The sequence below is a fragment of the Lutjanus erythropterus genome, chromosome 22 (assembly GCF_056507025.1).
Source record: "Lutjanus erythropterus isolate fLutEry1 chromosome 22, fLutEry1.hap2, whole genome shotgun sequence".
Classification (NCBI taxonomy): Eukaryota; Metazoa; Chordata; class Actinopteri; order Lutjaniformes; family Lutjanidae; genus Lutjanus; species Lutjanus erythropterus.
In genome coordinates, this window is record NC_139338.1 from 25,139,123 (window position 1) to 25,155,062 (window position 15,940).

The following is a 15,940-nucleotide window of genomic DNA, read 5'->3' on the forward strand; positions in this document are numbered from 1 at the left end:
AGTCATTGAATGTGTTCATTTCTTGAGTGTCATGTGCACTTCTTTAAATCACCACTGGATGGTGTTGTCTGCACTAATATCTGCCCCATAGTTCAAACTGGATTATCATTTGACCCTGAGCCTTATAGATATATGGGAATATGCACTAAATCATGACAGCAACTGACTTGATAAGGGCCTGAACTTGGGTCTTGCTTTATTATCTGCTCTTCAGTGTCTTGTTGTGTCTCTCCCTGTGTCAAAACCCACTTTAAGGTGATATCCTCATGGTGCATTATCCCGAATTTAATTATGATTGATCAAAAACAAAGAAAAAGATCACATTTTTACCACTGAGGTCACTGTGTCGTGTCCACCAGTGCTGACCTCCTTTTTTTTACACTCAACATAAATTACAATTAACCATGCTAATGTGAAGGTGATTGTTATTTTTCAGTTCTAGCGTGAATATGTGTGATATGTGCTAACATCGGGGTTTTACATACTGTATAAAGTCGTGAAAAGACTTAGAGTCGATTAACTATTAAATGATGCAGTATGGAACGGCGAATGGCGAATAATATACACGAAAGACAATAAAGAAAAAAAAAAAAAAAATAATAATATACACGAAAGAAGACCAACTTCCGGTTGTGACTTCCGGTATGGAGTGGAGCTATAGCGCCCTGGCGCCCTTGTCCGCCATTTTCCCTGCAGACGGGTACTGTTGGCTGAACGCACCTGTTGAGACACAACCGGTAGCAGACCAACTCCTCTGAAGAACACGCAAAATGTAAAACAAGCTTAAGACTGGGGTTCGTTAGACACTACAAGGAAAAAGCCTAAGTAAAAATACAGAGTGGATGGCGGTAGTGCCCACTAAATACAGCTGAACCACCGTAAAAAGACCCGTAGAAGAAGAGGAAATTAAATCGGTGGGCGGGACAAATAGACGCCGGTGATGTTGACAAAATAATATGTTCTCTCCGCTGGAAAATACGTTGAATTTTCTTCAGACGATACCCCAGAAGTTTCGGCGTAAAGATGAGTTCATTTGCAGGTCGGATGAAGGAGTACCCCACCGTCTCTCTGGACCGGTTCGACCGGGAGAACCTACACGCCCAGGCATATTTCCTCTCACACTGCCACAAAGGTGAGCCTCAGAGTTTAGCTAGCTAGCATCATCATCAACTTAACAACATTTAGCACTGACACTGGTTTCATTCATCGCTGTTCATCTCACCGATTTCAACAGATCACATGAAAGGACTGAAGGGACCAAAACTGAGGAGGAAACTGCAGTTCAGGTGAAGACAGTATATGCTATAAATATACTCTATATTCTGTAAAAAGAGTATTGTCTGATATATCTGTCGGATTTTTTTAAACTTCTTAATATTGGTACTGGCATCAGCCTCAAAAAAGCTAGCATTTAATCCCTAAAACACACAGCTATAAACCAGCCTTTTAACATTTGTAATTTGCTCATTTGGAGCCTCCTAGCTGCTGTGGAGCTTGAAGCAGCTGTTTAGTTCACATTTGCCAGATACAGCTGGACTGATCCAGCTTTAACGGCAGTAATGCTCAAAAGTTAGCATAACGTTTCCGTGTGTGTTTCTGCTGGGCTGATGCTGTGTTCTGTTTTTGGTTCCAGTCGTACTGTCAGGCTGTACTGCTCCTTTGTGACCAAAGAACTTCTGCTGAGCAATCCTAAGTACGCTTTCTGGGAGGAATATATTGTAAGTCCCGTCTAATATTACTTAAGAGAGCTGGTTAAGTTTTTTTTTTATGTTCAAATTATGAGAATATATTTTTGGACTCAAATGAGTTCAATATGAAATTGTTTATTGTTTATATTTTTTCTTGTAAGTTTATATATTATGGATACTTTGTGCACAGTTCAGGTGCTGCCTCACTTTTTGCAATTTTGGTGCAGATAATATGAGTGTTTTTTCAGTAAAAGCTGTGGTCAATATAAAGTCTCTCAACCACTGTTCTTGCACTTTTTTATGATATTAATGGATAATTTGGACCAATGTACAGAGCAGTGTTGAGCACATTAAAAAAAACAAATGTGATTCTCGAGGTGAGGAGAGATTCTTTAAGTTCAGTGCTCGTGGGTTTTAATATAAAAAAACAATACAAGAGTATTAAAAGCAGGTGATAATTAGGAGTAGTCAGTTAAGAGTAGACAAGAAATATCTGCTCGGGTGTTATTACACTGTGAAAGTTCATGTTTTACAAAGTTGTAGATCCCAGGAAGAAAGAGTTTTATTTTATGTACCCACTTTTGCAACTTGACTCATTCATGTTTGTCCAAGAGGGATTTTTGGCTTTTACACAAAACTTGTCACGTCTTTTTGTTGCTTTGGTTTTAGGTATTTTAAGGCAGCAGGGCTATGTGCTGTCTCTTCTTCCATTGATTTCAGAATTTTGTTCTTTATCTGCTGAATGATCTGTTTTAGGTTCCCTTAGAGCTGGAGAGCCCAACTCAGATTTCTCTGGTTGATGAAGCATCTGGAGAGGTAAATACTTTTCAGAGTTTAACACAGTCAGACATGCAGATTTAGCTCCTCAGTTGCACAATTATAAGTGTTGTTTGGTGTTTGCTTGACAGAAAGAAGATCTTGTGGTCACGCTGCTTCCTGCGGGCCACTGTCCGGGCTCTGTTATGCAAGTCAAAACATAAATTGTTTAAATTAATTATCTGAGAAAAAAAAAAAAAAAAAAAGAGAAGTTAAAACATCCTGTCTGTGTGTAGGTTCCTGTTTGAAGGTTCTCAGGGAAGCGTGCTGTATACAGGAGACTTCAGGTTGGCTGCCGGAGACGCTTCACGGATCGAACATTTGCACTCTGGCAGCAGGTTGGTCCTCATGAACATCAACTATTTATAACAGTCAGTGTTTAGGAATTTGATTATTTCTTGAGAAAACTCAGAGATTATTAGATTAAAGTTAACGTGCAGTTTCCATCACAAGCGTGTTGTAACGGATAAAACAGTCTTACTTAAACATACGTAAACAAAAGTAAAACCCAAGAATTAAAGACTCCATGTTTGGTCATCGAAGGCTAATGGAGATTTTGATGTGAGCAAATAATGTTCAGTTCAGTTCAAAGTGAGTTATTGCACTGTTGGTCAACTTAGTAACATAATGAAGTTATTCTTAACAGCTTTCATGTTCTGCTCAGTCTGTTTGTTCCACTTACGTCATCACAGTTTATGTAGCTGATTCTGTTTTGTCCTCTCACACACAGAGTGAAGGATATTCAGAGCATTTATCTGGACTCAACTTTCTATGACCCACGATTCTACCAAATTCCTACTCGGGTAAGTTTGAGGGATGATGACAGGCTTCAAATACTTTACGTCTTTACAACCTTGTGTTCATATATTCTGGCTTCTCAAATACGGAAGTTTTGTGGATGGGTATAGAATAGATAATTATTTCTGTGTGTTGATGCAGGAAGTCTGTCTGAATGGGATCTCGGAGCTTGTTGGAAACTGGATCAGTCAGAGTCAGTATCATGTTGTGTGGCTCAACTGTAAAGCTGCATATGGATATGAATACCTGTTTACCAACCTGGGAGAGGAGTTCAACACACAGGTGAAACTAACACACACACACACACACAGTTCTGTATGCATAATCTATGTCTTTTACATACATATTTTGTTACTTAATTACACTTTCAGATCCATGTCAAGAGTCTGGCAATGTTCAAAAAGATGCCGGAGATCCTGAGCTACGTGACGACGGACCGTAGGACACAGATTCATGCCTGTCGACATCCCAAGGTCCCACTTTATGTCGCACACACTGCTGGTGCTATGTGCTGTCATGAAACAGTACAGATGTCTAGTTGAGATCGGAATGAAAGCTGGGTTTGAAGATTAATGTCTAATAAAATCTAATCTAGCCTCTCCTAAGAATTTTGGCAAATTCTTGTAGATGTCCTGTCTGAGACAGCAGTCCTTCCTCCTTCTATCAGCAGTAGATATTTCCCAGTATTATTGCTTATTATGTTATTATTTTGTTAGTGCTTTTGTTAAATGTATCTGACCAGAGCAGTCACCAGTATTAACCTACACATGATGTCTTTGCCTCATATCGATTCATTCGTTGAGCACTGAATTGTGTGTGTGTTTGTGTGTGTGTGTAGGATGAGGAGTTTTTCCAGGGCAGCAGGCTGCCGTGTGGCTGCACGGCCGCTGACGGGACTCCCCTCCGTATCATCAGCATCAAACCGTCCACCATGTGGTTCGGAGAGAGAACGAAGAAAACCAACGTGATAATAAAGTAAGAGCAGCTTCAAATGTCTCAGAGTTTGTGGAAATACTAACATTAAGTTTGGTTTATGAGGCTGAATGAGTATTTTTGTTGTTTTTGCAGAACAGGAGGCAGTTCCTTCAGAGCCTGCTTCAGTTTCCACTCCTCCTACTCAGAGGTACTTCAGTGTTTTTTATTAAAATTATTAAACCAGAGTTTTGTGACTGTGGTTAGACATCAACAGTATATTTAGTTTGTTCTATACACAAGTTCAAATGAAGCTTTTATTGAGAATCAATTCTGCTACTGTCAGTGTTCTCTGCTCCTCTTCTCTTCTCATTTATATACTTTAAATACACATATTGACGCACACTGTGTTCCTCTATAATTTCAGCTTAAAGATTTCCTCTCTTACCTCCGACCCATCAACATCTACCCCAGTGTCATCCCCATCGGTCGGACACTGACTGAGGTCACACAGATGTGAGTGAAGTTTTATTTATTTTGATGAATTTCTAACCCGCAAATCAACATTTTCAGCGGCAGAAAATAAGTTTAATAATATTTAGCTGCAGCCCTAATGAAGTCCCTAAACCCCACCAGATAAAATCCCTATACGAACATTGTTCAGGGCTTCTGCTGCTCATAAATTTAATGTCTCCCTCCAGTAGGCCTTTTGCAATTAAATAAAAGGAATGGTGAATTTAAAAAAAAGTTAAATAACATGTTTAAAAAATGTAAGGAATTGAATCCGTTCGTTCACACTGACTGTGTTTGAACAGGTTGAAGCTGATGTGCAGGAACCAGTCTGACCGAGACGCGTTCATATACAAACCTCTGGGAGTCCTTAAACGCGCCGTGGTGGAACGACCCACATACGGTGAGATGAACACACACACACACACACACACACACTCACACACATCACCACAACAGGTGCTCTGCACAAAAACACATCTGTATCTTCCTCTGTAGCTGTGATGCTCGTTTACAGGTCACCATGAGGAATATGAAATATAAACTGAAGGCCTCATATAATAAATATAGAAATATGTAGGAAATATTTTTTATTCATTTTCATTCATTCTCTGTTAGGGTCGTCCTCCCAGAGGAAAAAATGCGGGTCAATATTCTTCTTTTGGTTTTTTAATAACCAAGGATTATTATTTGCATCATATACGCAGAGAAATGGGGATGTACTGTTCAAATATTTGAAAGAAGGATGAATTTACAAAACAAAAGGATGAATTTAAGTATTTACTTGCAGTGCTCCAGCAGTGGGCGCACTCATCCAGCGTCTCTTGAAGTCTCACTTAAAGCTAACTAATTCGTGTAAAAGCACATCAGACCACAACCTTTTCATGTGCACATGGCAGAACAGAGCTCATACACAGATTGCAGAAAATTAGGAGCATTCCCGATCTCCAAACAGATGAGTGAGGCTTCACAGCTGAAGAGCTCTCTCCTGCTCCCCTTCATCCAGCCCAGGTGATGGATATCCTCTTATTCTACAGTAGGTGAACAGCCGTTCAAACGCCGTTGTTTGTTTGATAAGCTATTTGCACGTAAGTTAACGCAGCTGCAGAAAGTTTGACGTTCACGTTGTTGGTCTGTTCTGGTGTTTCTGTTCATGAAGCTCTTCATTTAGAACTAACTTTGCCTGCAACACAGCGTTGTTTTGAACATATGTCTGGATGAAATTATTTTGAGAGAATTTTTCTGCCTGTTGTGTGTGTGTGTGTGTGTGTGTGTGTGTGTGTGTGTGTGTGTGTGTGTGTGTGTGTGTTCCTTGTTCTTATATCCCAGTGGGGACTTTACATTAACCCACGAGGTGAGCCGTGTCACTGTGGAGATGCTGCTTTTTTTTCTTTTTAGGGTAAAAGAGTTTTAGGGATCAGGTTATAATTATGGTGTGTGCATGTGTGTGTGCTGAGTGTAACTGTTATGCAGCACTTGCATATGTTAAAACCAGTTCTATCAAAAAATGTTCTGTATTTTTTTCTCAGCCAAGGACCCTTTAGAAGATAGAAAATATACCAGGGATCCCTTTATGTATGACCCTTGGATAAGAGAGATACGTTTTCCACCATTAATGGGGGACACATGATTGACTGGCCCCCTTTTCTTTCAGATTCAGACAGTGATGACGGGCTGTTTGACGGGCTGGACCTGGCACCAGTGAGGAAGAAGAGGGGGCTGAACCAAGAAATAGAAAACGGTGCATACATTTTTTTAAAAATTTGTTTTCTCTGTATTATTATTTACTAAACTTTTCATTTTTATTTTGATCTGTTGATTGTAGTAAAAGCTCAGAGTCCTCAGAAAACAGCACCCCCTGTGTCCATGGAGGAGTCCTTACCTCTGACGGTCACAGACACACAGTCTGCTGCACGCAACTACGTGGACTGCACTGAATCCAATGATGAAGACGAAGATGGAGAGGAGGAGGAGGAGGAGGAGGAGGGAAAGGGGGATACAACTGTGATGAAGGAGGAGGTGAACAGTTCAGTGAAGGAAAGTGAGACGAATAAAGAAACTGAGAAAAAGGAGACCGAGGTGGAAGGGCCTGCTTCCTCTGATCCTCCGAAATGGGAGGACTTCTTCACTACAGAGACACTGACCGACAGCCAGAACAGCCTCAACAGCCTCAACAGCCTCAACAGCCACAACAGCCACAACAGCCACAACAGCCTCAACAGCCTCAACAGCCTCAACAGCCACAACAGCCTCAACAGCCAATTACAGTCTGGCTGCTCCGTGCCAAGCCCCACCCCCTCCAGACTGACTGGTTCACAGACCCCCGAACTCTTCAGCGATGCAGGAGAAGAAGAAGAAGCGCCCAACAACGACGAGAACTTCAGCCTGACCCTGTCCGCCTCCCTGTCGAATCATTCCTCCCAGAACCTGGACTCGTATTTACCCGACACCCTGATTCTCCATCCAGAGCAGGAGGGGCGGCAACAAGGAGACGTGTCTCAGGAGAAGGAGAGCAACGACCAAGACGTCCAGTCAGAGGCGGAGGAGCTCTCGGAGTCTCAGGCGTCGTCCGACTTTGACATTCCCTGCACGCCGGAGTCGAAAACGCCGCGACCTGATGAACTGTCGCAGCTGTACAGGAAGCTGGCGGCAGGAGAGGAAGTGGTCATCAGAAAGAGGGACTGAAAGTTTTTCCACAGTAAGATCTTGAAAAATGGTAAGAATTAATGTCTTCGCGATGAAGATTAAAGTGAGAGTCACAATGCATCCACACTGTGAGCATTATAGCTGATGTGTTGCCGTTCTTTTCACAGGATGCAGACAAAAAGTGAGACAAAGTGAGTCGCTGGTCGTGTTGCTCACGGTGTGAATTCATTGTCACCTGATGAGCTTCTATAAAACCTCTCATGCCTTACAGACGAGACTGTTCCTCTCCAAACCGCACAAACCTCAGGATGTAAAGCAACACACACACACACACACACACACGCACAGTTCATTCCAATGCACTTTACGTTCACCCATGGCCTACATGAATCCATACACCTGTGTACATCGGTTGACTTTGCCTTTCTGTTGACAGTTTGTGGTTTGTTCTTTTTCACTGCGATGTACTGATGTTAAGAAGTTTTGCATGAAGGCAGAATTTTTGTTTCTGGTTAAAAATATTTAATTGAAGTGAAGAATATGTTCCAGGCAGTGAAAGTTAAGATTGATTAATTTTACTTTATCTCAATGTAAAAAATGGGGACATTTGAACACAGTTGAAAACCAACATATCTTCTCACATTTATGTAATATTGACCAGTCACCTTTCAGGGGGCTTTGGCTGCATGCAAGAAAGAAATGCAGTCTCATCTGACAACTGTTTAGCTTTTTTGAAATTTATCTGCATTCATATGCATTTACCCGTTTATAGAAATTACCCTTCAAATCCAGTCGTGCGTCTCCAGTTGATAATCGGACTGTAAACATTGACCCGCTCACAGCAAAGGAAGTCTTGTTCTGGATATCCGTTATCCCAATCAACATTTACCTCCAGTTTTCACAGGTTCTAAAAGTTTTAGTTTTCGCTTGATTTACTCCCAAAAACTGACGTTAATTTTTTCTCTCTCTGATCCGTTGTGTTCATTAAGTTCTTAAATGAGCTCTGATCTCTGAATTCAATGTGTTACAACTCATCATTTGCACTGAAGTTTTCATTGATGAATTAAACGATTGTTGCTACGAATTGAAGACTTTTGAGTTTAATTAGAGGTTATTACGGCTTGGTTGGCTGAATTTGACGGTCCCTCCAGGATTTCATAGGATTATTTGGGATTGTTGCAGCCTGAAATGATTTCAGGACGAGAAATGTGATGCATGTTGTAATGTTTTTAAGGCTCTTTTTGCAATGAAATTGCAGGAGCAAGTGAAAATTGCAAAAACAAAACAAAGCTGAAAATAATGATTTTCTCGGCTCATCGATATGAACATGTAAGACGTGTCTGTGGACTGCTGTGTGAACTTGTGGGAAGCTTTGGTGATTGGCCAAATTTGCAGAAAAGTTGCAGTGATTAGGCAAAATTGCAAGGTCATGCAGAATTCATGGGGATTGGTTGAATTTCCGTTCATTCTTTTGACTTCCTGGAGGGACTGTTGTGGACAGACTTTACAATTTAGTACAATATATCATTCATTTCAGTTGTTTTGCATCAAAACTACTTGAAAATTAAAATTCAGAAACATCAGAGCCTGTGTAAAACCGGCCAAGCAACACGTGAAAGGATGTTTCAGTGTGGTGAATTATGGCCTTTAGTCCACATAGATAAGGCCACCGTCAACATTGTGTCTGTATTTATCATCTTTTCAGTCTGGAAACTAAATTTGCAAATCAAGCAACTCCTGTCCAGCAGCAGTCAGCACAATCCAGACCAGCGCAGGACGACCAGCTGAGTTTTGACCTCCACTTATATCAGAGGCTGTGTGCTTGTCTGCAACATAACACGGTAACAAATTTAGCAACAAATAGCTGTTTTTATTGGGATAGAAGTGGCATCATTGTTGGTTTCACCTCAGTAGACTCTCTGTTCCGTTTCATACATGCAGCTCTCACTTCTTTACCGTGTTAAAACCCCCAGGAGGCGACGGTTCGCTGACGTCATCTCACAGCAGGAGCCGCCTGTTGTTTCGTGTCCTGGAGGGCCGACAGAGTCTGCAGGTTCTCAGTACATACAAACTGCATGTGGGTCCTGAAACGCTAATCCTGCTGTTATTACTTTCATACTGTAAAGAACTTTAAGTAAAATGAAATTAAGAATTTAATACAGGTCATATAAGCAGCATTTCCAGTCAAGACATAAAGGAAATGCCAATATTATTCTTACAGTTTTCTTTGGACGTACATACGGTGCATTCTGCTTAATGAAGTCTCTTTTGTTGTTGTTTTTGTTTGCTGCGCTTAAAGTCTGTACTTTTACTCGTACTTAAGTATGCACTACAAGATGTAATCTACTTAGTTACTTTTAGAATCATAGTTGAATACTGAGTCCAATTTGAATTAATGTCTAAACCTTTCATCTGCATTTTAGAAGCCAATCAGGTGATTTGATCACCAACGGAGTACGGATAGATATTAATCGATTAATTGCGGATAAGAATACAACCAATTAAAAATATATTCATGGATATTTAATCAGTAGTCATGGCAGTAATTGCACCTCATTTGACAGTTTTGTTTTTTATTGAATACAAAAACTTAAACACAGACCAAAAATGAGAAAAAAAAAAGACCAAAAATAACCCAGAAAAACCTGAAAATGAGGAAAAAGCATGTGCAGTATCCTATAAATTATTAATGATTAATCAGTTATTATGGTTTTCAACTATTGGTTCAGGAAAATTCACAAAATTTGCAACCCCAGTTTGGAGAGGTGACTGTGACATATAGTATATCTCTAACATCAGTACTTTTACTTGTAATTGAGTAATATTTTAGCAGTGTAACAGTACTTGAGTGCAAATTTTCAGTCCTTCCGTCACTGGTTGCAGCCCTTCAAAGAGCTTCATCACAGCTTCAGCGTCTCTATCTGCCATTTTGTGCAAATCAGCTGATAGATGTTCACTGTAGGACCTGCTGCTGGATCTTCATTAAGCAACTACACAACTTTGAGGCCAAATCAAGTTTATCCAGTCGAATCCTCCATGGTTGGAATAAAAACCTGCAGTCTCTCCATGCAACGATCCAAAAGCCTTCCTCTCTGTTTTATCAGGCCGAGTCCAGGCTGACGTCTGCTTCCATTAAAGCCATAAAAGACGCAGCGGGCTCCACAGTCAGTTCAACCAAGTCCTTACAGGAGACACTGGGAGAGAAGATGGGCTCCGCCTGGTACTGCTGCTGTTTCACATCTGAAGACCTGAAGAAGAGCACCTGGAAGGTCTCCTCTTCTTCTTCTTCTTCTTCTTCTCCTTCTCACTCGACATAGGCCGCTCCCTCCTGCCATATCATCCTTCTGCAGCACCTTTCAGTTCACTGAGAGGTATGACAGAGCAGTGTGATTAATTTACAGGAATTAGATTGTTTTTAACTGGTTAAAAATGAAGCAGAATCACATTAAAGCACATTGTGAGTGACAGACAGCCTTTTCTGATGGAAAACTGCTGATATATGAGCCAAATATCACTCTCCAAACCAACCAGACTTCATTGGTGAAATCATTAATTTTACCTCACAGAACACAGGAGCAGCTGCTGCAATTACAGCAGCTTTGATCGGTTAGTTTGTGTTGTTTTCTTGTGTGATTGTGTTGTTTTAAATAGTTTGGATTCACCAAAGTCGCGCAACAACACAAACTAACCTAACAAGGCGGCAGTAGCTGTGGCAGCAACTCCTGTCTTCTGCAGGGTAAAATTACTGATTTCGCCAATGGAGTTTGGTTGGTTTGGAGAAAGCGATTTTTGGCTTATATACCAGCCACCTATAAATGTGAGTTACTCATTAAATTAATTAAACTAATCAAGATGAATTAGTTGTAGCCAGCAACTGGATCATGTCCAAAGTAAAACTTATAAGGGAAGTCTTATTGTAAAGTGGTGTTAATTTCATAATGACTTAATAATTTTAATAGGCTTGTATTTGAAGGATTATAGAAGCCTGAAAAGCAGAAAGGGTCCAGTCTTTCACACAAAAAAAGCAGAAGAGATGTGAGATATATTATGATGAAATATGTTAACTACAACGGATTATCTAAATCAGTGTTCTTCAAACTATAAAGGATGTTGGACTGGTCCTTTAAACGCTGACGTTACATCATAGGTCTCATTAATGAAAAGAGAAACTGGAGGTGGTCATGAGACACACACACACACACACACACACACACAAACAGAAACAAGCACAGACCTGGCTCTTCATTAAAATTAGAGTCCGTTCCCCCACAGCGGCTTCCTGAGGGATGGCGAGTCTCTGTCGCTCTCTGTGGAGGACAGTTTCATTAATTAACACACACGGATACACACACACACACACACACACACACACACACACACACACATACGTGTCGAATGTTAAATTAAATGTACTTTTAACACATACAATAATTCAACACAGTTCTCAGCTAATAACACACACACACGTTAGGGTCAGAAAGATTAAAATAACACAAACACATGCAGCGATCGTCAGTGTTTTCTTTCTCCCATGCCCTCATGACCCCTGAGACTCAACAGGAAATTAATGCTGTGTGTGAATGTGTGTGTGTGAGTGTTTGAGTTAATATGAATTGGATATGTACTCTCATGTAAGCGTCCCGCCTCACACCAAATGCAGACACTTAAGAAACACTCCAAAACTCTTGTTTTTCTTACTGCAAAGATTTAAATGAAAAGATCAGAGCAGCCATGTGGATTGAACAAGTTAGCTAACTGTTAGCTACTGTTAGCAAACACTACTGTTCACCACTGTTTGAAAACACTATCATTAGTTGGATACTGTTAGCGAACACTACAGTTGGCAGCTGTTTGAGAATGCTACTGTTAGCAAACACTGCCATTAGCTACTGCTTGAGAACACTACTGTTAGTTACTGTTTGAGTACACTTCCATTAGCTACTGTTAGCCAACACTATTGTTACCTACTTTCTGAGAACTCTCCCATTAGCTACTGTATGAGAGCACTACCATTAGCTATTGTTAGTGAACACTACTGTTGGCAACTGTTTGAGAACTCTACCATTAGCTACCGTTAGCGATCAATACTGTTAGCTACTGTTTGACAACTCGACTGTTAGCTACTGTCAGCGAAAACTAACATTAGCTGCTGTAAGCGAACACTATTGTTGGTCACTGTTAGCAAACATTACTGTAAGCCACTGGATGGGAACGAATACTAACATTAGCTATTAAGCTAGCTATAACCACAGGTGTAGTGCTGTGTGTGTGTGTGTGTGTGTGTGTGTGTGTGTTACCTCTGAGTGATCCTATCTGTACTTGAGGAATGTTGCTCAGGTTTGTAGGAAAACCCACATACACACCTCCATAGTTCCTATATGAAAACAAACACACAAACAAGTTCACATCAGCTGACACGCACATATATGTTCTACATAAAAAAGTAAGTAAACAAGTCATTCATATATTATATAAATTTGAATTTATTTGTATTTTATTTTAAACAGTTACTTAATGTGTGCACTGAAAATCAAAACTGAATGACTCACTGCCATTTGTCGTCCTCTGCAGACCCCTCTGATCTGTTAACACACACACACATTAAAACACACTGTGTGTATTGAAGTCAGTCGCTCCACGTCAACAGAACACATCAGAGAAAGGTCAAACCACACTGACAAGTTTTAACATCAGAGTTTTAAAGGTGTACAGGTGAGTCATGACATTAACTTACACTTTTGATGAAGACTCAATACGACCTGGGGACACACAAACAGACAGATGAGTGAGGTGAATCATTGTTAAATGTTAAATTACTTTCCTGTTGTCTCAAATTATCCAATATTCTGTAACATTTACAATTTACAACATTACAAATATTTCTTTATTATCATCTACCTTAACTGCAGTAAAAACAGCAGCAACAAGCAGAAGTAGCCTATTACACACACAAGTTACTTTTGTCCAGTAAAAGTACTTAGACTGGGCTGCAACAAAGATTAATTTAGTCATTAATAATTAGCCTAGTTTCATATTTAGTGAAAAAAGCTAATAAAATGTTGTGCTGTTTGCTAGCTAGCCAAAAGGATAACAAAATCTTACATTGTTTCCTAGCTAGCTAGAAAAATGTACAAAATTTTGTTGTTTGCTAGCTAGCTAAAAGTTAACAAAATGTTACATTATTGTCTAGCCAGCTGAAAAGTTGGCAAAATGTTATGTTGTTTACTAGCTGGCTAAAATGTTAACAAAATGTTTAATTGTTTTGTAGCTAGCTAAAAGCCTAGCCTACACATCATGGCTCGACAGAAATTTGAATTTAATTCTGGATCACATTTTAAATTGATGTTTAAAGTTTTGGTGCAACAGATAACAAATTAACCTGAGGTTTAAATAGAGTTTTAATCTTTCTTGTAAGCTAGTTTAAAAGTTTGGTGCGACATAATTTAAAGTTAAACACTGATTTAATTGTGTTTAAAAATGAATCTTTGTTGTGACCCAGCCACAGTGAGGGACACTAGTGGCCTGCTAGTGCTATGAAAGGTTACATTAACATGGACATGTCATATATGTATTTTCTGACCTACTATACTCTTATCCTGTTAAATCACTGCAGTAATTATCAAAAAGACCAGTAAAGACATGCACAGTACTAATTTAATCCAGGCACAATGTACAAAAAATAGGAAAATATGATCTGTATTTTAAAAGCAACCTGGCAAATGTATCACAAGTTCTAAAAATCAGACATAGTCCTTTATGTTTTATTTTATGTGGATCATCATCTAAAAGCAGATAACAGGAGAGTAAAACAGTTTATAGTTCATCTCATCTGAATGTTTACCTGCAATGAGTATGTTAAAAAAGTATTATATGATAGAAAAAGTTCCTAATGTAACTTAAATACTCATAAAGAGAGAAATCGGTTTTAATATTTTAATTTTTATATTATAAGCTACAAAATGACTCAGGTACATAAAGTATTTCCATGTTCTCACCTGCAGTGCTGTTGCTGCTGCTGTTGTTGGTGGTGGTTGTTGGTGAAGAATTTCCACATCCCATCTCTCATCTGGCTCTAAAAGAAAAACCTCAGATGAAGAAGAAATACAGAAAGAACAGGTATAAAGAAATAAAAATGACACAAAGACAGAAAACGTGTTTCCTTTGTTTCCCCCCGTTTTTCCTCTCTGTATCTACTGTACCTCTCAGCATGGAGAGAGGATTAAAATGACGAGGAGGAGGAGAGGAGGGAGGAGAAAGGGAGGAAACTGCAAGAAGGAGAGAGAGAAAGGGAGGAGAAGTGTGTTCACCCCCGCTGTTGAGGGAGCAGAGCCTCTAAGTGTCATGCTTTGAAATCTCTGCACAATTAGAAGGAAGCAGATCAAAGTCAGCTAGAATCGATTTAATTGGTGCCTTTTTTTTTTTTTTTTTTTTTTTTTTGCCAAAAACAGCAGAAATGGATTTGAGTGGGATTACGGGAGAGCGGGGTCAGAGGAACCATTTTTGGAAGGATTCCGTTCTTTTAAAAAGGTGCAAGAGAGCAGAGAGAAACCAAACTTCAGAAGAAGAATCTGCTTTATTGGTCGAGCACGTTTGGAAATTGAAGAAATTGGAGTTCTGTTTTAAATGGCAGGGGTTTTTTGTTTTTTGGGGCTTTTTGGGGAAAACTGGAGGCAAAAACAGAGCAGTACGCCACATAACCGAGCTAAAATGTCATCTTGCTGTTGTTGTTGGGTGCCAGAATTGAAGTTGTAATGACTCAAATATTTTAAAAGTTTTATTGCAGATCAGCTGCCATTAAACAAAAAGAACTCACAAAATGTCAAGAAAGGAAATATTCTCCCACCTATTTTTCTTGCTAAACTGAAAAATACAACAAATCAACTTTCCCTCTTTTATCAAACTAAGATGAGCTTTCATTGCCGTGTTAACTGTGTAAAACACATTTAATTATAGTCGTTATACATTAAATATGTTTTTTTAATTCCTGTAATGCATGTGACAATGTATTAAGTGTTTACAAAATGGTGAACCTGAGGGAGAACTCTTAAGTGTTACTGAGCTTTACAAAAGACAGTAATTATGTCATTACATGAAAGCACTACAGAAAATAATCAAAAATAAAGGCAAAAAGCCAAAAACATAAAAAAAATAACTAAGTGATTCTGTTTGACATCCAGCTAAGAGGTGAACATGCTACATTGTTTGCTAGCTAGCTAATTTAGCTTATTTGTTTATTTATTTATCTATCTCATGTCTTGTGTGTTCTGCCTTTGTTTATAATTGGTGTCTGGACAGACCTAAACGCTATCTAGCATAGCATCGACAACTTTAATTTTTTAACCTAAAGTTTATTGTTTGACGTTTTTCTAAAATATTGTGTTTTTTTCTGCAGATTCTCCAAAAAGAAGGTGAGTAATCTGATGTAGGTGCCCCCGTTTCTATGTTGTGTGTGTTTACATTTTTGCCGTAGAGGCTATTGATAGTGCAAGAAAAGTGATTAATAGAAAGACACGTATGAAGAAAATACTTTACTTTATGACATTTAGAAGTGATTTTTTATGGCAGTCAGA

General features: G+C 39.3%; 2 protein-coding genes and 1 long non-coding RNA gene across 3 annotated transcripts; 2 read left to right on the forward strand and 1 right to left on the reverse strand.

Annotated features, from left to right (window-relative positions):
• The first annotated feature begins 733 nt into the window (after positions 1-733).
• On the forward strand, positions 734-7,854 carry dclre1c (DNA cross-link repair 1C, PSO2 homolog (S. cerevisiae)). Its single transcript, XM_084711123.1, has 15 exons — positions 734-1,132; positions 1,235-1,286; positions 1,634-1,718; positions 2,445-2,504; positions 2,597-2,652; positions 2,741-2,842; positions 3,235-3,307; positions 3,444-3,584; positions 3,674-3,775; positions 4,141-4,277; positions 4,371-4,425; positions 4,642-4,730; positions 5,030-5,127; positions 6,379-6,465; positions 6,550-7,854. Exons 1-15 carry the CDS (start codon positions 1,024-1,026, stop codon positions 7,407-7,409), a joined length of 2,106 nt encoding a protein of 701 aa, XP_084567249.1. The 5' UTR covers positions 734-1,023; the 3' UTR covers positions 7,410-7,854.
• A 2,743-nt stretch (positions 7,855-10,597) lies between these two features.
• On the reverse strand, positions 10,598-14,477 carry LOC146307012 (overexpressed in colon carcinoma 1 protein homolog). The gene is made up of 6 exons (XM_084711122.1): positions 14,366-14,477; positions 13,105-13,129; positions 12,920-12,952; positions 12,668-12,744; positions 11,605-11,677; positions 10,598-10,734 (listed from the first exon to the last, which is right to left on the reverse strand). Exons 1-5 carry the CDS (start codon positions 14,427-14,429, stop codon positions 11,622-11,624), a joined length of 255 nt encoding a protein of 84 aa, XP_084567248.1. The 5' UTR covers positions 14,430-14,477; the 3' UTR covers positions 10,598-10,734; positions 11,605-11,621.
• On the forward strand, positions 10,599-14,994 carry LOC146307013 (uncharacterized). Its single transcript, XR_014768993.1, has 4 exons — positions 10,599-10,741; positions 12,942-13,082; positions 14,372-14,486; positions 14,819-14,994. It is a non-coding gene; the product is annotated as an uncharacterized LOC146307013 (long non-coding RNA).
• The last annotated feature ends 946 nt before the right edge of the window (positions 14,995-15,940 follow it).

What these genes read in the sequence shown, in the direction of transcription:
- dclre1c (XM_084711123.1), top strand. Translation starts at nt 1,024, where the DNA reads ATGAGTTCATTTGCAGGTCGGATGAAGGAGTACCCCACCGTCTCTCTG. An exon ending in AGGAGGAAACTGCAGTTCAG is followed by an intron (nt 1,287 to 1,633) that starts GTGAAGACAGTA and finishes TTTTGGTTCCAG; the next exon opens with TCGTACTGTCAGGCTGTACT. An exon ending in GGTGGAACGACCCACATACG is followed by an intron (nt 5,128 to 6,378) that starts GTGAGATGAACA and finishes CTTTTCTTTCAG; the next exon opens with ATTCAGACAGTGATGACGGG.
- LOC146307012 (XM_084711122.1), bottom strand. Translation starts at nt 14,429, where the DNA reads ATGGGATGTGGAAATTCTTCACCAACAACCACCACCAACAACAGCAGC. An exon ending in CAGCAGCAACAGCACTGCAG is followed by an intron (nt 13,130 to 14,365) that starts GTGAGAACATGG and finishes GTGTGTCCCCAG; the next exon opens with GTCGTATTGAGTCTTCATCA. An exon ending in ATTGAGTCTTCATCAAAAGT is followed by an intron (nt 12,953 to 13,104) that starts GTAAGTTAATGT and finishes GTGTGTTAACAG; the next exon opens with ATCAGAGGGGTCTGCAGAGG.